The sequence below is a fragment of the Dendrobates tinctorius genome, unplaced genomic scaffold, assembly GCF_039654945.1.
Source record: "Dendrobates tinctorius isolate UK_male_01 unplaced genomic scaffold, ASM3965494v1 ptg000003l, whole genome shotgun sequence".
Taxonomy (NCBI): domain Eukaryota; kingdom Metazoa; phylum Chordata; class Amphibia; order Anura; family Dendrobatidae; genus Dendrobates; species Dendrobates tinctorius.
This window is the reverse complement of record NW_027361671.1, coordinates 52,856,121-52,877,622: the sequence shown is the minus strand read 5'-3', so window position 1 is coordinate 52,877,622 and position 21,502 is coordinate 52,856,121. Positions and strand designations below refer to the sequence as shown.

Here is a 21,502-nt window from a genome sequence, read left to right as displayed (position 1 = left end):
CCATGAATTCGTCACAGACTTGTGTTTGCCACAAATATAGCTGTCATAAAGCGGTATGCAGTAACAATAAGTAGAATAAATAAGGCGTTAATTACCCATAAGAAAAATAACTTCTGGTCCTAGATGCGGCCACAATCCCCGATGCGCGTTTCGCGAGCGTGATAGTTGCCCCCTTGAGGCGTGTTCTCTGGGTCTATTCACATGTCTGATTTTTTATGAAGACTGATCTACACAAAATTATTGCGACATGTCCGATATTGATCTGAGTGTCGTATAAAAATCAACAATGCAAGTCTACGGGTCAGTGAAATCAAAAAAGCACCAGGATGCCATAAAAGTGCTATCTTGTTTTTAGTTTTTCATGTACTGTTATACAGGAGAAAGTGGAAAAAGGTTTTTTCTCTTCCAAGGAAAACTGATAAAATGCTGACGACGTTGATGAAATAGTAGTTGGTAAATCAGCAAGTAGAGAAATAATAAAACATAACTTTTAATAGCGTATATAAAAGCTACCAAAAGATGAAGTGAAGTTAAAAAACACTGAATCATTTGCCACAGACTATAACACAGAGTGTCTGTATATATTTCCACACCAGATCACCCAGAGTACATACGTGTGACTTATTCTATGTCCAAAAGCAGAAAAAAACTGGACAGACAGATTTACTATATAAAAGACAATGTGAATAACAACCATAGTCTAATCATGAATGTTACCTTACCTGGGGCACACACAGCCCCTACCCTGTTTAGGTTTTTCACAAGGACTTTACTCATTCATGTGCAAGGAGGAGATATCAAGAAAACAATAAATCCATAAACACTCTGAGTAAAAGAAAGATCTCACCCATGCGTCTGGAAGATGCCCAAAAATCAGATGTCCATCAGAGTCAGGTCAGGTCAGGAAACAAGGCATTTCTATTTAGATACTATGAACCCTAGGGGGCTAAATGACCAACTTAACTATAGCTGCTATAGTTAAGATGTACATATGTGTGTGAACCTTTATATGATTTTATCTTCTTTGAGTATACTGTAAAATACCCACTTAATCATTATTTGGCTACCGTATTATTCTATGTTTGAGGGTTTGATTTAATTTCTTTCACGTTGAGTTCACCTTATTTATTTTTATATAGCCCTTATGTTGTGCTGGTTTTGAATAACAGATATGCGCATGACCGTTGGCTCCATGGCCATGATGCTTTGCGGTATATCTGAGAGACCGTAAGCTTGCTGGCCTGGATTACGGCGCAGGCGCTAACATAGGGTTCTATTAGTATTGTCATGATTTCTACGGCATTTGCGGAGGAGTCCTGTGTTGACTGATTTACGCATGACCAGAAGTTCCGCGGCCACGTTGCTTTCGGGTATATTGAGACCGCGACATATATGTTTGTATGCACACCGGGAGGCCTGATGTCTGTTGACTTGGATCGCGGTGTTTACGTGAATATAGGGTTGTACTAATGTTCGGAGTATCGCGATCGTTTCCGAGGTATCTGCGGTGCGGTCTTAGGTTAACATAATTGCGCATGACCGGAAGTTCCGCAGCCATGTTGGTTTTGGGCTTAGTGAACAAACCGGAAGTATGGCAGCCCGGATCACGGGGTTTACGTCAATATACACGCCAGTAATAGAGGAGGCGTAGCGTTCATGGCGTCTAGCGTCATTCATTATAGGTGGCGCTTTAAAGTTAATTGAGGACTTGTAGCGTGCGTTCCAGTGAATCTCAGGTGAGTGAATTTATCCTGATTGGCAGGCTATATCTAGCCCCTCATTTCAATCTGCCTCACTCCATTGTCACCTAGGAGGCAGCCTAGTTATTGTGTTTTTGCGTCCAATATGTGCAATTAGATCCCCTGAAAAGTCAGCAAATGATGAAACGCGTTGTAATGCATAGGGACATTGTAGGGCTAATTTTGTGAGGGTCAGATGTGGACTGCCCTTGTTATGGCAGGAGTCATGGGTGTCAGGTTCGCTAGTCCCTATAGGGTCTGATTAGGGTAATGCGTTGTTTCCTGACCTGACTCTGATGGACATCTGATTTTTGGGCATCTTCCAGACGCATGGGTGAGATCTTTCTTTTACTCAGAGTGTTTATGGATTTATTGTTTTCTTGATGTCTCCTCCTTGCACATGAGTGGGTAAAGTCCTTGTGAAAATCTAAACAGGGTAGGGGCTGTGTGTGCCCCAGGTAAGGTAACCATTCATGATTAGACTATGGTTGTTATTCACATTGTCTTGTATATAGTAAATCTGTCTGTCCTGTTTTTTTTCTACTTTTGGACATAGAATAAGTCACATACTCTGGGTGATCTGGTGTGGAAATATATACAGACACTCTGTGTTATAGTCTGTGGCAAATGATTCAGTATTTTTTAGCTTCACTTCATCTTTTGGTAGCTTTTATATACACTATTAAAAGTTATGTTTTATTATTTCTCTACTTGCTGATTTATCATTCTATATTGTGAGAAATTGTGGATTTTTATTCCACTTAGTGCTGTATTTCCTGAAATAGTAGTTGGGAAAACTGGGGAATGGAAGAGCGTACAATAGGGTTTTAAATGTAAAACAAGCACAGAAACCAACGTGGGTCTGCTCCCCTGGTGGTGTTGCAACTTGGCAACATGCATCAGTCGCATGTATCAGCTGCTGCAGGACACGACTCCAAAGGACTTAGAGAGAGAACATATCCGGGTGAAGTGTCACTGGATGCGCTGCCGATAATTATATCCAACGAATATTTTCCTTGAAAACTTTATTTTAGCAGATTTACAGAGTCAACGCGTTTCGAGGTCAACACAGGACCTCTTCATCAGGACAATAACCAAGGCTTTCTTTTTATAAACCTGCTAAAATAAAGTTTTCAAGGAAAATATTTGTTGGATGTATTTATCAGCAGTGCAGATGAAAGTTGCATGAAACCCTGAAGAAAATCACTGATAAAACTACTAGCGTTTTTCTTTTTCTCGTATGTGAAAAGAATGGACATCTGAGATACAGGAGTGTCATTTTCCCTATCCACAGTGCAGCAGGGCTTTTAGTCCTTCGTGTTACCTCACCCTGCCCTTGGTAAAGACGTAAAGCCAGAAATGCTTGGCAGCCTTGAAAACTGTCAACGTCAGCCTGAATGTTAGACAACGTGCAGCCAACCGGAGAAGTTATTGGTGCGCTGAATATGGAGAAGAGTCTCGTTATTCGGCTAGGGTTACATTCTTTTTGGCAATGTGATGTATAAAGGATTCTAATAAAATATGATAATAAAGAGTGTACTCTCATTGCTTTATTGTCATTTGCGAAACGGAACCTACAGGAAAACACATTTCAGTATCGACATCAATATGTCTTATTGGCAAGAGTCAGAAATGAGAATTTATAGTTGTGTTTTTTTTATGAGCTGCAGTTTCATAAATCCGACCGTACAACAGACCAACCCTCCCCACCTGCCATTACCATGTGTGTGACTGCACACGGTAACGAGCTGCTCTCCCCCATAATGGCTGGGAATAGAGAGAGCCCTACATGGGGCCTTGGCAGATATAGCAATCCAACACAATAAACCAGAATGTCTGAGGCCCCTCCTGACACACTGCTGCAGGAATCCCCCACCGGCTGCACAGACGATTAGTGGCGGCTCTCCTTCCCACGCACTGCGTGACGCGCATGCGCACTCCCGGCCGGAGTCTGGAAGAGCCGGGTGATTCCTGCCGGGGTAACCCCAGACCGCGCCTCATTAATAATCTGCGGCTCCTCAGCACGCGGCTATTTCCAGCTTCAGAAACATTAATAATGCAGAACGCTCAGTGAGGAGGTACCTGGGAGTGGCAGCTGAGAAGCCGAGCTGCTGCAGCACGGAGCCTAGCGAGGGAAGCACAGGGAATCCCCTCTCCGCCGCCAGTGGTCTCCAGCCAGACAGCAGCAGATGGGATCCACGGGCGGAATCGCCACTCTCTGTGTTACATGCTGCTCAGAAAGGACACTAGGCGTTGTCACCCGCATCAGTCCTAATGGGGTACGGGAGCAGCAATCCATCTGCAGGAATAGGGGCTTTATCGGGACCACTGCAACGAGAGCAGAGGCAATGCCTGTCAGCTGCCTGGCTGTGCTGCGATCAGAGACTCGGGGGTCGCCACTGCTGGGATAACGCTGTATGTGCTCCTGTATGGGGTCCTGAGAGCTGTGATAATGCTGTATGGGGTCCTGTATGGGGTCCTGGGGGATAACACTGTATGTGCTCCTGTATGGGGTCCTGGGGGGATAACGCTGTATGTGCTCCTGTATGGGGTCCTGAGAGCTGTGATAATGCTGTATGGGGTCCTGTATGGGGTCCTGGGGGATAACACTGTATGTGCTCCTGTATGGGGTCCTGGGGGGATAACGCTGTATGTGCTCCTGTATGGGGTCCTGGGGAGATAACGCTGTATGTGCTCCTGTATGGGGTCCTGGGGGATAACGCTGTATGTGCTCCTGTATGGGGTCCTGAGAGCTGTGATAATGCTGTATGTGCTCCTGTATGGGGTCCTGGGGGATAACACTGTATGTGCTCCTGTATGGGGTCCTGGGGGGATAACGCTGTATGTGCTCCTGTATGGGGTCCTGGGGGATAACACTGTATGTGCTCCTGTATGGGGTCCTGGGGGGATAACGCTGTATGTGCTCCTGTATGGGGTCCTGGGGGGATAACGCTGTATGTGCTCCTGTATGGGGTCCTGGGGGATAACGCTGTATGTGCTCCTGTATGGGGTCCTGAGAGCTGTGATAATGCTGTATGTGCTCCTGTATGGGGTCCTGGGGGATAACACTGTATGTGCTCCTGTATGGGGTCCTGGGGGGATAACGCTGTATGTGCTCCTGTATGGGGTCCTGGGGGGATAATGCTGTATGTGCTCCTGTATGGGGTCCTGGGGGGATAACGCTGTATGTGCTCCTGTATGGGGTCCTGGGGGATAACACTGTATGTGCTCCTGTATGGGGTCCTGAGAGCTGTGATAATGCTGTATGTGCTCCTGTATGGGGTCCTGGGGGATAACACTGTATGTGCTCCTGTATGGGGTCCTGAGAGCTGTGATAATGCTGTATGTGCTCCTGTATGGGGTCCTGAGGGATAACACTGTATGTGGTCCTGTATGGGGTCCTGAGAGCTGTGATAAGGCTGTAGGGGGGCCAGACAGCTGGGATAACACTGTATGTGCTCCTGACAGCTGTGATAAGCCTCTATGGGGTCCTGAGAGCTGTGGTAAGACTGTATATGGTCCTGTATGGATCCTGAGAGCTGTGATAATGCTGTATGAGGTCCTGAGAGTTGTGATAATGCTGTATGGGGTCCTGAGAGTTGTGATAAGCCTCTATGGGGTCCTGAGAGCTGTGATAATGCTGTATGGGGTCCTGAGAGCTGTGATAATGCTGTATGGGGTCCTGAGAGCTGTGATAATGCTGTATGGGGTCCTGAGAGCTGTGATAATGCTGTATGGGGTCCTGAGAGCTGTGATAATGCTGTATGAGGTCCTGAGAGCTGTGATAATGCTGTATGGGGTCCTGAGAGTTGTGATAAGCCTCTATGGGGTCCTGAGAGCTGTGATAATGCTGTATGGGGTCCTGAGAGCTGTGATAATGCTGTATGGGGTCCTGAGAGCTGTGATAAGACTGTATGTGGTCCTGTATGGTTCCTGAGAGCTGTGATAATGCTGTATGGGGTCCTGAGAGCTGTGATAATGCCGTATGGGGTCCTGAGAGCTGTGATAATGCTGTATGAGGTCCTGAGAGCTGTGATAATGCTGTATGGGGTCCTGAGAGCTGTGATAATGCTGTATGGGGTCCTGAGAGCTGTGATAATGCTGTATGAGGTCCTGAGAGCTGTGATAATGCTGTATGGGGTCCTGAGAGCTGTGATAATGCTGTATGAGGTCCTGAGAGCTGTGATAATGCTGTATGAGGTCCTGAGAGCTGTGATAATGCTGTATGAGGTCCTGAGAGCTGTGATAATGCTGTATGGGGTCCTGAGAGCTGTGATAATGCTGTATGAGGTCCTGAGAGCTGTGATAATGCTGTATGGGGTCCTGAGAGCTGTGATAATGCTGTATGGGGTCCTGAGAGCTGTGATAATGCTGTATGAGGTCCTGAGAGCTGTGATAATTCTGTATGGGGTCCTGCATGGGGTCCTGAGAGCTGTGATAATGCTGTATGGGGTCCTGCATGGGGTCCTGAGAGCTGTGATAAGACTGTATGTGGTCCTGTATGGATCCTGAGAGCTGTGATAATGCTGTATGGGGTCCTGAGAGCTGTGATAATGCTGTATGAGGTCCTGAGAGCTGTGATAAGACTGTATGTGGTCCTGTATGGTTCCTGAGAGCTGTGATAATGCTGTATGGGGTCCTGAGAGCTGTGATAATGCCGTATGGGGTCCTGAGAGCTGTGATAATGCTGTATGGGGTCCTGAGAGCTGTGATAATGCTGTATGGGGTCCTGAGAGCTGTGATAATGCTGTATGGGGTCCTGAGAGCTGTGATAATGCTGTATGGGGTCCTGAGAGCTGTGATAATGCTGTATGGGGTCCTGAGAGCTGTGATAATGCTGTATGGGGTCCTGAGAGCTGTGATAATGCTGTATGGGGTCCTGAGAGCTGTGATAATGCTGTATGGGGTCCTGCATGGGGTCCTGAGAGCTGTGATAAGACTGTATGTGGTCCTGTATGGATCCTGAGAGCTGTGATAATGCTGTATGGGGTCCTGAGAGCTGTGATAATGCTGTATGGGGTCCTGTATGGATCCTGAGAGCTGTGGTAAGACTGTATGTGATCCTGTATGGGGTCCTGAGAGATGTGATAATGCTGTATGGGGTCCTGAGAGATGTGATAATGCTGTATGCAGAATGATATCAAAATCGTACAGACAGCTCTCCCTGGTCTTGGAAACTGCAATAATACTGTGTGCACCATGATATGTACTGAGAGCTCTCCAGGGTCCTGAAAGCTGTCATAACACTGAATACAGAATAATATGTAGAGTCAGAAAGCTCTCCTTGGTCCTGAGAACATTACAGACCAGACAGCACAATAACATGGGAGCTGTAATAACTGTATGTAGTATAATATGTACAGGAGGCTCTGGAGTCTTTACACCCAACATACTGGAGCTCCAGAGTATGAGAGCTGTAATAATATTAGGTGTGTGATAAACCCTCAGTGGTCCTAAAAGCTCAACAGATTCCATAGGATATGAATGCTGTAATAACACTGAATGTGGTATGATATCTGCAGAAAGTTCTCCATGGCTCTAGAAGCCACACAGATTACATGCGACAAAGGTATGAGAGCTGTAGTAGCACTGTATGCAGTATTATATGTGCAGGGAGAATCCAGGGGTCCTGAAAGCTTTCCAGACTACAGAAGGCAATGGTACTAGAGCTGTGATATGCAGTACAAGGATCTATAGCAGCAGAGCAGTGTGTGAGTGTGTATATAACATTACTAACATATATGCACTGTATGGAGCATGTAACACGTATTAGAAGCTCTATGGTAAGGAACGCTTAATATTTTACATGGAGCAATGAAGGTGAGGACACTAATATAAATGGAGGGTGTCTGTATATTAGTGCAGAGCTTTCTGTGGTGTAGATTGTAGTGCACTATATATATGGCCAGGACATGTAGACAATAATAATCCTGTATGTAATATAATATCTACAGGAAGCTGTTTCTGGTACTGAAATACTTGCAGTCTACATAGGTCCAGGGCATGAGAACATGAGCATCACTGCAAGTAGTTAAATATGTGCAGGGAGCTCCCATGGGTGCAGAAAGCTCTGCAATGCACATAGGACAAGGGCATGGGAACAGTAAAATGATTGTATTGAGTATATATGTATAGTGGGCTCTTTATGGTGCTAAAATATGTTCAGTGAGCATAGGACACAGCCAGAAAGCAATGCTAACACTGTATAGTGTATGCAGTCAGATGCTAGTGGAACTGCTGCAAACTGTGCCATCTACATTCTACAGAAGCATAGTGGCTGCACTTGCCTTGTATGATGTACACATAGGCAGCATGAGAAAGTACAGCACGAGCAGACACAGAATAATACTGCATTTAGTATAATATGCACATTTAGGTCTCCCTGATGTTGACTGCTCTGTATTGTAGAGAAACATTAATATCATATATAAGATTGTCAATCGTGCAAATGAGAAGAGCATGTCAGCTCTAATAATGCATGTAGTAAAGGATGCGCAGGTTGCTCTGGGTGGTGCTGCAGTCATCTTTTTTAATCAATAACTGTATGAAAGGTGTAATATGTCTCTAGGGGGTGAATACAATAGACAACAGTAAAAAATGCTGTCCCTTGGTGCATTGTAGAGTATGAAATAAATAATAACACAGAACCAAATAAATTAAACGCACAATGTTCTCTCCATGTAATCTGCATGAGACAAGAACACGAGAGCAGTACAGACTGCTGGGAGCTCTCCATGCTGCTGACCACTCTGCAGTCTGCCCACTACAAGAGGATTAAACGAGTAATATTGGTAAAGTGCAAGCAAAGCATCATATGTAGGACTAGAGGACAGGGGATAATAACAATATGTTTATTAAATCTACAGGATATTCTCAAAGTGAAGAAACACCTGAAAGTGATGTAAAGTAACAAGTGCAGTGAGCTGTATGTGGTCTGCAGTAAGTCCTCAACATGGAGCTCTCTATAGTGCTGACCGTACCAGAGAAGAGTGATCACTCTGAAGCAGGAGAAAAGTGGGGATATGTATTGTATGTGGTGCTGAACGATATAGGATATTCAGAGATTGTGGGGTATCAGTCTGTGGATTTCCACCTTGGACAGCACACGGGCAGAGAACGACGGGTCCCGCACACGGGCAGACAACGACGGGTCCCGCACACGAGCAGACAACGACGGGTCCCGCACACGAGCAGACAACGACGGGTCCCGCACAGTGGCAGTGATCGACGGGTCCCGCACACGGGCAGAGGACGGGTCCCGCACACGGGCAGAGAACAACGGGTCCCGCACAGTGGCAGTGATCGACGGGTCCCGCACACGCGCAGAGAACGACGGGTCCCGCACACGAGCAGACAACGACGGGTCCCGCACACGAGCAGACAACGACGGGTCCCGCACACGAGCAGACAACGACGGGTCCCGCACACGAGCAGACAACGACGGGTCCCGCACACGAGCAGACAACGACGGGTCCCGCACACGGGCAGAGAATGACAGGTCCCACACAATGGCAGTGGTCGACGGGTCCCGCACACGGGCAGAGAACGACGGGTCCCGCACACGGGCAGAGAATGACGGGTCCCGCACAGTGGCAGTGATCGACGGGTCCTGCACACGGGCAGAGAACAAAGGGTCCCGTACATGGGCAGAGAACGACGGGTCCTGCACATGGGTCCCGCACACGGGCAGAGAACGACGGGTCCCGCACACGGGCAGAGAACGACGGGTCCTGCACACAGTGGCAGAGAATGATGGGTCCTGCACACGGGCAGAGAACTACGGGTCCCGCACAGTGGCAGAGAATGACGGGTCCCGCACAGTGGCAGAGAATGACGGGTCCCCCACACGGGCAGAGAACGACGGGTCCCGCACACAGTGGCAGAGAATGACAGGTCCCGCACACGGGCAGAGAACGACAGGTCCTGCACACAGTGGCAGAGAATGACAGGTTCCGCACAGGGGCAGAGAATGACAGGTTCCGCACAGGGGCAGAGAACAACAGGTCCCGCACACGGGCAGAGAATGACAGGTCCTGCACAGGGGCAGAGAACAGGTCCAGCACACAGGGGCAGAGGATAACAGGTCCCGCACAGGGGCAGAGGATAACAGGTCCCGCACAGGGGCAGAGAATGACAGGTCCCGCACAGGGGCAGAGAACAGGTCCAGCATACAGGGGACGAGGATAACAGGTCCCGCACAGGGGCAGAGAATGACAGGTCCCGCACACGGGCAGAGAATGACAGGTCCCGCACACGGGCAGAGAATGACAGGTCCCGCACACGGGCAGAGAATGACAGGTCCCGCACACGGGCAGAGAATGACAGGTCCCGCACACAGGGGCAGAGAATGACAGGTCCCGCACACAGGGGCAGAGAATGACAGGTCCCGCACACAGGGGCAGAGAATGACAGGTCCCGCACACAGGGGCAGAGAATGACAGGTCCCGCACAGGGGCAGAGAATGACAGGTCCCGCACACAGGGGCAGAGAATGACCGCACACGGGCAGATAACGACAGGTCCCGTACAGGGGCAGAGAGTGACAGGTCCCGCACCCAGTGCAGTGCGCTCTCCCTGGTGCTGAACGCTCCTTAGCCCGCAGTCCGGGGGAGGGAGCGCTACATCCTAATAGTGAGGCGCTGTCCCTGGTGCTGAAATCTCTGAACTGCACATATTGAACATACTGGAAGTAATAATTGCTACAGATAATCTGTGCTCTGAGTGCCGAAATTCTAAGTTCCCTGCATAGCACATGATCATGTGGAGCAGTGTTGTATCTATTATGTATCCGAAATTGTCCTCAAAACGAATTAGGTTACAGAACTGACCCATGGGCTCAGGATTTATGACTTTAAAGTATTGAAGAAAATCTAAAGATGTTAAAAACCTGACTGTCTGCACATTTATAATGCCCATTGCAGTACTAATTAATAAGCAGTGTCTGAAACTGAGGGAGCGTGGTACGAAAGGGTTACATTGCAAGATTAGCTCTGCTACATCTACTCACACAGAACACAAGTATCTCTGTACTCTGCTATTTTTGTAGCCAAAACATGACGGAAACGTAAGTCACAAACTACCCCCAATATTCTTTCTTGTGCATTTGTATGTTGGCATCACCTGGTAACTTGTACATGTAAAAGCAAAATGCAAACATTCTGAAATAACAAGTAGACAGTTTATCGATTCTCTAAACTACACCAACACAAGTGGGGACGTACATGTACGTTCTGCGACACCACCCAAGTGCCAACCATGACAGCACACCACACATCAAGAAGACCGTTATCACCTGCAATTAATTCATTTCAACTATTCCAGAAGTTATTAGTTATGTCTTTAAAACAGAATAAATTACTACAAATAAGACAAAGGGGACACATAATGATAAGTGACAAGAGTGAATTCTCCCCAGAAGGGTCATAAACCACAGGCTTTACTACACCCAGTCCATGGGGTTATTAAATAATTCAACTGTCACCTAAATAAGTTTTACTCCCCAAACAAACAAGGAATTAATGCCACTTCTGGTGTGAACTGTTCACTCAGAAAGCCGGAGCTGTGGATGCCCCACTGATCACACTCAGGGCTGACTGGTGGAGGAACAGAGAATCCACCCAGAACCTGGAGTGTGAGATAAACTTTGATACCTTTTGTGCATTCTGTAGGGCAGTGCGGGATAAACCGAAAAGTCATGTCTTATATTCAGGTGCACACAACAAGAAAAAAAATCAGCTTGACTCTAAGGAAAACACAGGATGAATTACAACTTTGACATAAGCGATAGAAAATGTCGTTTACCTGAATTTCCCTTGCGTGGTATACAATAATAAGACCAAGCAGAATGATCGTGGAAAGGCTTATAAGGCATTTTAGAGCTAACGAGTACAGCGAGCCCTGCAAGAGAAACACGGGTCAGTTTGGCAAAAACAAAAGCTACCATTGTCAGGTAAGACAAAAGCAGAGAAGAAATAGTCACAAGGAGGTCGGGGCAAGAGTCTCAGGAGGGATACAATGTGAGCGGAGCTACAGGGCAGCTGTCAGGGCTATGGTGGCACAGGGAGCTCAGAAACACCGCTGCCCACTACTCCCTGGCACTGATACATAGGAGCCAAGCATAGGGTACAGCTGCTCTACCCTATACACATAGGTGACCCAGACTAGTGGTGATGGGGTCACTAGTCCCATCCAGGATCTCTACCCCCACCCTCCTGAATGGCTAACAGGGAACATATATATATATATTTATTCTTATGTGCACAGAAAATAAGCTTATGGTGTGTTCACACTGAGGTAAAACCAGGAGTTTTTCAGTAGAAATCGATTCAGGAAAATCTTTTTTTTGGGGGGGGAGGGGGGGGGGTGTTTGGAGGTTTTCTTGTCTTGAAGAGGTTTGGAAAGTTTTGGAAGCGTTTTTTCCCCTTAAGGTTTATTTCGATCTTTTGATCAGACAGTCCACAGTTTGGAGAAGTTTCCCTCTAAGAAGAGACAGGCAATGTCTTCACTCCAGAAGTTTTCCAATACCTCTTCAAGAAAAGAAAAAGCTCCAAAAACTCCTTATATGAACAGTATAGAAAGGATCGGGAAGGGTTTTGAGGAGGATTTCAGAGAAGAAAACTCCCGAGTGTGCCGCACCTTGTCGTAGGCTCCCCAGGACAGCTCCGTCTCTATGACCATGACTACGATCCCGAACATCCCGAAGATGAGCGCGTAGTCGCTCAGGCGCTTCCGCTTCTCGAACAGCGCTCTCCGGTGCCCGAGCTTGTAGCCGATGTTCTGGTTCTTCTTCTTGCTGGACTTGCTGCCGCCGCTGGAGCTCTGCCCCCCGCCGCCCGCCGCCTGCCCGCTGTAGGACACCAGGTTGTTGGAGTTGTGCTCGGGCTTGGACACGACGATCTCCGGGGCGGCGCTGGCCACCGGCTGCAGCGGCTGAGACTCGGCGTCCAGCTCGTGGAGGTTCCTGCGGGACGCGCTCAGGTTGCTCAGCGGTCTCATCACGCCGCCGTTGTACCTGCAGCTGCTCATGGCTATTTCCGTGAAGGGGTTACTCTCCCGGCGCTGGCTGCTGGGACTCGCCTGCTGCCGGCTGTGGCACTGCTGGTACTGGTGCTGGTGCTGCTGGGCTCTGGAGGAGCTGGCATGGCTGGAAGGCGTCAGCTCACTCACGTTCAGCTGGCTGCCCTGCCGGGAGGAGGACGACGACAGCGGAGACGAGTTACTGCGGAACGCGCCGGCCGTTACCGGGGACGAGGTGCGGAGAAGGGGCAGGTGGTCCCCGTGCAGGGAGCAGCTGTTGCACTGGAGGCACGCGCCGTCCTGCTGGAAGAAGAGCTGCTCGCCCGCACTGTGCTGCTGCTGAGGAGAAGGGGGAGGAGGCGGCTGCTCTGGGAAGAAGCCGTGCTGGAACTGCAGCGATGTTTCCATGTCAGAGCTGTTAAAGCTGCAGGAGGATCGCCAGGCTGTGCACCCAGCGCAATGCGTGCTGTCAGCGATGGGGAAGTCCTCAGTCCGGGAGGAAGGGCCCATCTCAGCTCCCGTAGAATCCAAGCAGCACGTCCGATTGGTCGGGCGAACCAAAACAAAGGGCATGACGTCAACACCTGGGCGGGGTCTAACAACGAAAGTGCAGCTTGTGGCCGAAGAGCGAGTCAGTGTGTCCTGGTGCTGGGACGTGCGGCCGGCGAGGAGTCCTCAGCGCACATGTCCCAGGCTCTACGCCGCCGGCACTGGGAAGCAGCACTCAGGTGGGTGTTACTGTGGGGCTGCCATGTGCTGCAGGGGGCCCACTTCGGCGAGGCATTCCGGGGAGGGGCGCTGCTCACTACAGCTGGTCTCCGGGGCTCAACAGATGATCCACATGTGTCCTAGGAGGGAGCGGTGTGCGCACGTGTGCCCGGCGCTGTCATCGTCCAGTCATAGAGGGTCAGCAAGGCCTGCAAAAGAGCCACATGGAGGAGTTAGGAACTGTAGGAGACGATGTAGAGACGGTGCAAACATCACATAGTGTACAGTGTGAGACGGGTGAAGAGACTGCAAACATCACATAGTGTACAGTGTGAGACGGGTGAAGAGACTGCAAACATCACATAGTGTACAGTGTGAGACGGGTGAAGAGACTGCAAACATCACATAGTGTACAGTGTGAGACGGGTGAAGAGACTGCAAACATCACATAGTGTACAGTGTGAGACGGGTGAAGAGACTGCAAACATCACATAGTGTACAGTGTGAGAGACGGGTGAAGAGACTGCAAACATCACATAGTGTACAGTGTGAGACGGGTGAAGAGACTGCAAACATCACATAGTGTACAGTGTGAGATGGGTGAAGAGACTGCAAACATCACATAGTGTACAGTGTGAGAGACGGGTGAAGAGACTGCAAACATCACATAGTGTACAGTGTGAGAGACGGGTGAAGAGACTGCAAACATCACATAGTGTACAGTGTGAGAGACGGGTGAAGAGACTGCAAACATCACATAGTGTACAGTGTGAGAGACGGGTGAAGAGACTGCAAACATCACATAGTGTACAGTGTGAGAGACGGGTGCAGAGACTGCAAACATCACATAGTGTACAGTGTGAGAGACGGGTGCAGAGACTGCAAACATCACATAGTGTACAGTGTGAGAGACGGGTGCAGAGACTGCAAACATCACATAGTGTACAGTGTGAGAGACGGGTGCAGAGACTGCAAACATCACATAGTGTACAGTGTGAGAGACGGGTGCAGAGACTGCAAACATCACATAGTGTACAGTGTGAGAGACGGGTGCAGAGACTGTGCAAACACAACATATTCTGTACAGTGTGGGAAAGTGACAACGATGCGTACCAAAACGTGCATCGAGGTGGGCGCCATACTCGCTCACCAGACTATATAGTTGCTCTTCTCAATAACTTACAAACCTTATTTGTATTAATCCATTCATTGGGATCTTGTGCGTGCTTTTATTTCATTACCCTCAGGATCTAACCTGTTATACTTCAGTGATATATCAAATGCCATATACGGGGGGGGGGGGGGGGGGAAGTAGTCAGCTTCCAATTGTGCAAGTTTTCCCACTTAAAAAGATGAGAGGCCTGTAATTGACAGCATGGGTAGACCACAACTACGAGAGTCAAAATCAGAAAACAAATCCAGAAAATCACCTTGTCTTGATTGGGCAAGATTTATTTTGCAAATTATGGTGGGAAATATTTGGTCACCTAAAAACATGGAAGATTTCTGGCTCTCACAGACCTGTAACTTCTTCTTTAAGAGGCTCCTCTGTCCTCCACTCATTACCTGTAGTAATGGCACCTGTGTGTACTTGTTATCAGTATAAAAGACACCTGTCCACAACCTCAAACATTCACACTCCAAACTCCACTATGGTGAAGACCGAAGAGCTGTTGAAGGACACCAGAAACAAAATTGTAGCCCTGCACCAGGCTGGGAAGACTGAATCTGCAATAGGCAAGCAGCTTGGTGTGATGAAATCAACTGTGGGAGCAATAATAAGAAAATGGAAGACATACAAGACAACTGATAATCTCCCTCGATCTGGGGCTCTGCGCAAGATCTCATCCCATGGGGTCAAAATGATCACAACAACGGGGAGCATAAATCCCAGAACCACCTGGGGGACCTAGTGCATGACCTGCAAAGAGCTGGGACCACCGTAACAAAGGCTACCATCAGTAACACACTATGTCGCCAGGGACTCAGATCCTGCAGTGCCAGACGTGTCCCCCTGCTTAAGCCAATACATGTCCGGGCCCGTCTGAAGTTTGCTAGAGAGCATTTGGATTATCCAGAAGAGTATTGGGAGAATGTCATATGGTCTGATGAAGCCAAAGTAGAACTGTTTGGTAGGAACAAAACTTGTAGTGTTTGGAGCAGATAGTGAGTTGCATCCAAAGAACACCATACCTACTGTGAAGCATGGGGGTGGCAACATCATGCTTTGGGGATATTTCTCTGCAAAGGAACCAGGACGACTGATCTGTGTACATAACGGAATGAATGAGGCCATGTATCTTGAGATTTTGAGTGCAAACCTCCTTCCATCAGCAAGGGCATTGAAGATGAAACATGGATGGTTCTTTCAGCATGATAATGCTCCCAAGCACACCGCCAGGGCAACCAAGGAGTGGCTTCGTAAGAAGCATATGAAGGTCCTGGAGTGGCCTAGCCAGTATCCAGATTTCAACCACATATAAAACCTTTGGAGGGATTTGAAAGTCTGTGTTGCCCAGCGACAGGCCCAAAATATCACTGCTCTGGAGGAGATCTACATGGAGGAATGGACCAATATACTAACCTTTTGAATACTTACAGAAAACGTTTGACCTCTTGTCATTGCCAATAAAGGATATATAACAAAATATTGAGATGAACTTTTGTTCTTGACCTAATGCTTATTTTCCACCATAATTTGCAAAATAAATCTTGCCAAATCAGACAAGGTGATTTTCTGGATTTGTTTTCTCATTCTGACTCTCATACTTGTGGTCTACCTATGATGTCAATTACAGGCCTCTCTCACCTTTTTAAGTGGGAGAACTTGCACAATTGGCGGCTGACTAAATACTTTTTTTTTTTTTCTCCACTGTATAGTCACATTTAAACTTCATCTCTTATGATATTTACTCCTCACATAGGATGATATTATAATGGCTTTCCTTCTGGATCTCATTTCGCCATGTAGCACTGACCTATAATCTTACGGAGATCCTATATTTAGTTTGTGACATATAACATTGGTATTCTTGCACCAAGGTCATTTATTTAGTATAAATATACTGAGACTTAATATACATACTTTGTGAATACTTCTCTATTGTTTTTGCACTATAAACATAATTTTGAGACATTTTAAACAAACATGCTTGTCTAATGGATTCAGTATTGTAATTATGATGCTATATTGAGTTGTATGCATAAGAAACCATGTCGATGCAATTTTGTATATTATATCCTTTTATCAAGAAATATGTATATCTTGAGCACATATACTGTATCTACTCTCCCTGTATTGGGTTTTGTCCAGACCAGTCATACATCCCTTTTAGACTTGTGATTTTCTTTTACTGTTGTTTGTATAAATATTTCCTGTGTAGTGTGTGCACTATCTTTTCAGTGCCACCATATTACCAACCATTTCTAATAAAGGTTTTTTAATTTATTTATTGATTACGTATTTATTTACAACCATATAGTTCGGAATTCCTTCTGATTGGTTTTCGTGTTTTTCCCAAATGGTCTCTACAACATTGTGTTCGGCAGATATATGTATAATTTATGATGCATTTCGTCTCTGACTCGCATACTTTGATCTTTACATATATTATATCTTCATAGTTCAGGTTTGTTGTGTAACAGTGTGGGAGTTGCGGAGACTGTGCAAACACAGTCTGTACAGTGTGGGAGACTGGTGTAGACTGTGCAAACATCACATTCTGTACAGTATGTGAGATCGGTGTAGAGACTGCAAGCACATCATATTCTGTACAGTGTGGGAGATGGGCGTAGACACTGTGCAAACATCATGCTATACAATGTGAGATTATTAAATCTGTTATGATCAGATATTTTCAGACTTTTTATTATTGTATTAGAGTAACTTTCAGACTGTGGCCACTTTTAAACTTTGATGAATGACAGGAAAAATCACAAATTTTTGTGCAAAGTTGGCACGTCATAGTTCGTGGCTCTTATTGCCCAGTATGTCAGTCTGGTGAAAACTGCTAAGTAAATCTGGACTACTAGATTTAGGGCTCATACTCACATGCGAGAAACTTGGACAAGTCTCACACGTTAATACCCGGCACTGCCACCGGGACTCGGGAGCGGAGCGCGCAGCTGCATAGAAATATATGCAGCTGAACGCTCGATCCGAGTGCCGGCGGCAGTGCCGGGTATTGACGTGCGAGACTCATCCGAGTTTCTCGCATGTGAGTACGAGTCCTTAGGGTTATGCTTGCACAGGGTTTTTTTTGTTCTTGGATTTTTGGAGCCGATTCTGCTGCACAATCTATATCATAAACAGTTTCAAATATTCTTTGAAAAAGTTCCACTTGGTATCAGTGGCAACGCCTCTATTGCACATGGTGGTGGTTTTTTTTTTTTTTTTTTTTTCTCTCTTCAGTGTAGATGGAGAAGCAATTTGTCAATTCTTGAGGCTTTTCATTTAATAGAAAAATGTTCCAGATTTTGACTATTAAACCAGCAAAATTAGAACACCCATTGCAGAAAGAGTCAAAAACACACCAAAAACCTTGCTTTTTGGACATGGATTTTTGATTCAGAAAAAAATCTACCTAAAAATACTTTGTGACCATGTGTTTATTCTAGTTTCAAACATTAATATTCGGTATTAATGGTACAAGAACAGACCATGATGTCCAGACTGGCTGCAGTTCTCCTGGGGCGCTGAATTGGCATGAAGGTCAAATATGTGAACCCGGCCTTACGGCTCATTAAGACGTTCATTGATCCCAGTCTGATATATCACCACAGTGAACGGACTGGACGCTAGTCTGCCTATTGGAGCATGACAGTTTCCTGTTTTTCTATGAGGCTTTCATGTTCGGGTCAGGAATGCTGCCGCCAGTCCATGCATTGCAGGATGTCTGAACAAGCTCTTAACCTTTCTTAGGACAAGTAATACTCTAAAGATTATAGGATGGCAATTCTTCTTGAGGAAGCATGCAACCTTTTACAAGGACATTTTTAGGCAAAGTAGACAGTTGTATGGTTAGTAGGGCTGTGGAGTCGGTAAGCCAAACCAACTCCAACGACTCAATTTCCCTGACTTCTGACTCCAACCCCACATCACTGCCTCACTAAAAGCCGAGATCCTTAATAGAGATGAGCGAATATTTCAATGTTCAGTTCGGCTCACAATCACCAAATTAGCAATATTCGCCGAATATAGCCGAACATGCACAGCACTAAAGCTGGTGTTTCCCAAGCTGTGTTACAGCGAGGTTTGAAACACCGCTGAACGCTTCTGATCAGCGGTGAAATCATCGCCGCCGGTCAGAGAGTCGCGGTTCCCACTCTGTCAGATGACAGCGTGAGCCCATTTCTGTGATCAGAGGTATAAAGTTTACCTCCGGTCACTGCTGTCAGCTGATGGGACTACAGCTCCCATCAGCTGACACTTGCTGCTGCTAATAACAGTGAGTGCAGGAGCGGCGGATGGGAGTATTCATCAGTCGCTCTTGAGCTGTAAATAAATAATTAAAAAATCTGCGTGGGTTCCCCTGTATTTTTGATAACCAGCCAGGCAAAACTCACAGCTGGGGGCTGCAACCCTCAGCTGTCAGCTTTAGCAATGTTGGTTATCAAGAATAGAGGGGTCCCCCCAAAAGCCAGCAATTCATGTGCCACATTCAGTAAATTCACAGCGAAACAGGTTAGAATAGAAATGTCCAAATAGAATACATAGTAATATAGATGTCAGCGACACACACACACACTTACATAGAAGAAAAGCTGGCAATTCAGCAGCCGCGGTAGTGTAAAATCACAGCAGGAGCCGACAGAATAGAAGAGATGGATTACACATATTAAACACAAATACAGAATAGGTAGACATATAGATGTCTGTGACAAATGCAATTAGTACAGTGTGTGTGCAGTTTACTGTACATGTATTATTAAAAGATTATTTTTCTGGAAAAAATGGCGTGAGCTCCCACAATTTTCGTAACCAGCAGAGGGAAAGCCGATGTCTGGGGACCGATGATTATAGCAGCTTCCCAGGCTATTAATATCAGTTCACAGCTGAAGACTAAGCCTTTACTGGCTATTAAAATGGGGGACCTTTAAAAAAAAAAAAAAAAATGACGTAGGCTTCCCTTACAATTAACAACCAGCAAAGGCTATGCAGACCAAGCTAAAAACATCAGCTCTCAGCTTCCCCCGAAAAGGCACATCTCTAGGATGCGCCAATTCTGGCACTTAGCCTCGCTGTTCCCACTTTCCCTGTAGCCGTGGCAAGCTAGACTATTGCTTATTGGTTCAAGGTGTTTTCAGATGAAAGTAAATGTTGCATTTCTTTTGGGAATCAAGGTCCCAGAGTCAGGAGGAAGAGTGGAAAAGCACACAATCCAAGCTGCTTGAGGTCTAGTGTGAAGTTTCCACAATCAGTGATGGTTTGGGGAGCCATGTCATTTGTTGGTGTAGGTCCACTGTGTTTTATCAAGACCAAAGTCAGTGCAGTGGTCTACCAGGACATTTTAGAGCACTTCATGCTTCACTCTGCCGACAAGCTTTTTGGAGATGGAAATTTATTTCTCCAACAATCTAGTTCTTTTTGTCATGATCCCAGTGCAGGTTTTTGAGCTACACGTCAGGGGTTAATGTCTGGAGCTCAATGCAGGCTTTGACCTGCACACCTGGGGTTAATGATTGTGGCCTCTTTTTGATTCTGAGAGCTTCTTAAACCCCTGGGAAGCTTCAATCCTGCCAGTTATACTTTTGCCTTTGGCCTAGTGTGCTGACCCCTGTGTGCCTGTTTGTTGCTATAGCTTGTTTATATGGTTCTGACCCGGTTCTGTTTCCCGTTGTGAGTTTGCCTGTTGATTCTGTACTGCGTGATTATCTCTGTGTATGACTCGTTGTCTGTGATCTGACTACTCTCTGCTCGCCCCTCTTGTACCTTGCAGCTATCTCTGTGTATGACTCATTGGCTACGTCCTGACTATCCTCCCTGTCTATGCCCCTTGGTAACTTTGTCTCGCAGTTACCCTGCTAGGAGTTCTCTTGCAGCTCCTAGCTCTCTGGAGTTTAGGCCACGCCCCTAGCAGTTACGTGCTTCAGGTCCTGCTGCTCTGAAGTACGCATCTACTCGACTGCTGCCCTCTCCACAGGTATCTTTGAGCACAGTTCGCTTTACTCAGGACAAACGCACTGGCTCAGTGAGCAAGTTGTGTGGTGTTCCTGACATTATAACTGACCTTGAATTTTTTTTTTTCTCTCCTCACTTCTGCAGCATGGATCCAATGTGTGTTTTATCTGAGCAGGTGAAATGCTTGACTCAGTCGCTGCAGAAGCTTAGTTTGGAACACCAAGCTCCGGCCCAGTCCCAACGGCAGGTTGAGGACTCAGTTCAGGGGGTACTTTCCGCAGGCTTTCAGCAGGTGGGGAATAGAGATGTCATTTTAGTCCCACCCGAATCCCCAGTTAAATTTCCAGATACGTTTTCTGGTAACAAAGATGAATTCAGAGCATTTAAGGAGGGCTGTAAGCTCTTTTCTCTTTGAGACCCCGCTCCTCTGGGGATGAGGAACAGAGGGTGAGGGTGGTTATGTCCCTGCTTAGGGGGTCCCCACAAGCCTGGGCATTTTCGCTTTCCTCTTCTGCCACCGAGAGAATGTCTGTGGATGCGTTTTTTTGAAGCTTTAGGGCTTATTTATGATGAGCCTGATAGTGCGTTTGGCTGAGGACAAGGTGATGAGTGTCTGTCAGGGGGAGCACTCGGCCGAGTGGTTCTGAACTGAATTCAGACGTTGGGCAGCCGAGATTTCTTGGAGTGATGCCGCCCTTCGGGGGCTGTTCCGTAGAGGCCTGTGTGAACGTCTGAAGGATGCCTTGGCACTCCATCCTCCACCTGACTCCCTGGAGGATGCCATGACCCAAGCGGTTCGCATGGATCGCAGACTGCGGGCTAGAGACGTTATGCAACTGGAAACATCATTATTCTCCGGTGGAGATGAGACCCGGACTCTTCCTGTGGCTATGGAGGTGAGCACTGTCACCTGTAAGGAA

General features: G+C 47.0%; 1 protein-coding gene and 1 long non-coding RNA gene across 3 annotated transcripts in view; one reads left to right on the top strand and one right to left on the bottom strand.

Moving 5' to 3' along the window:
• KCNN2 (potassium calcium-activated channel subfamily N member 2) overlaps positions 1–13,342 on the bottom strand; it is a 271,324-nt gene extending 257,982 nt beyond the window's left edge. The window contains exons 1-2 of one of the 2 annotated variants that reach the window (XM_073552184.1): positions 12,374–13,342; positions 11,540–11,635 (exon numbers count right to left, since the gene is read on the bottom strand). In XM_073552184.1, coding sequence (XP_073408285.1) covers positions 11,540–11,635; positions 12,374–13,327 — 1,050 coding nt within the window. In that variant the 5' untranslated portion in view covers positions 13,328–13,342. The remainder of the gene's footprint in view (positions 1–11,539; positions 11,636–12,373) is intronic. The other variant, XM_073552253.1, reaches the window with a different exon arrangement.
• Positions 13,211–21,502, top strand: part of LOC141055655 (uncharacterized) — a 65,916-nt gene continuing 57,624 nt past the window's right edge. The window contains exon 1 of the long non-coding RNA XR_012221512.1: positions 13,211–13,482. This is a non-coding gene — a long non-coding RNA (uncharacterized lncRNA). The remainder of the gene's footprint in view (positions 13,483–21,502) is intronic.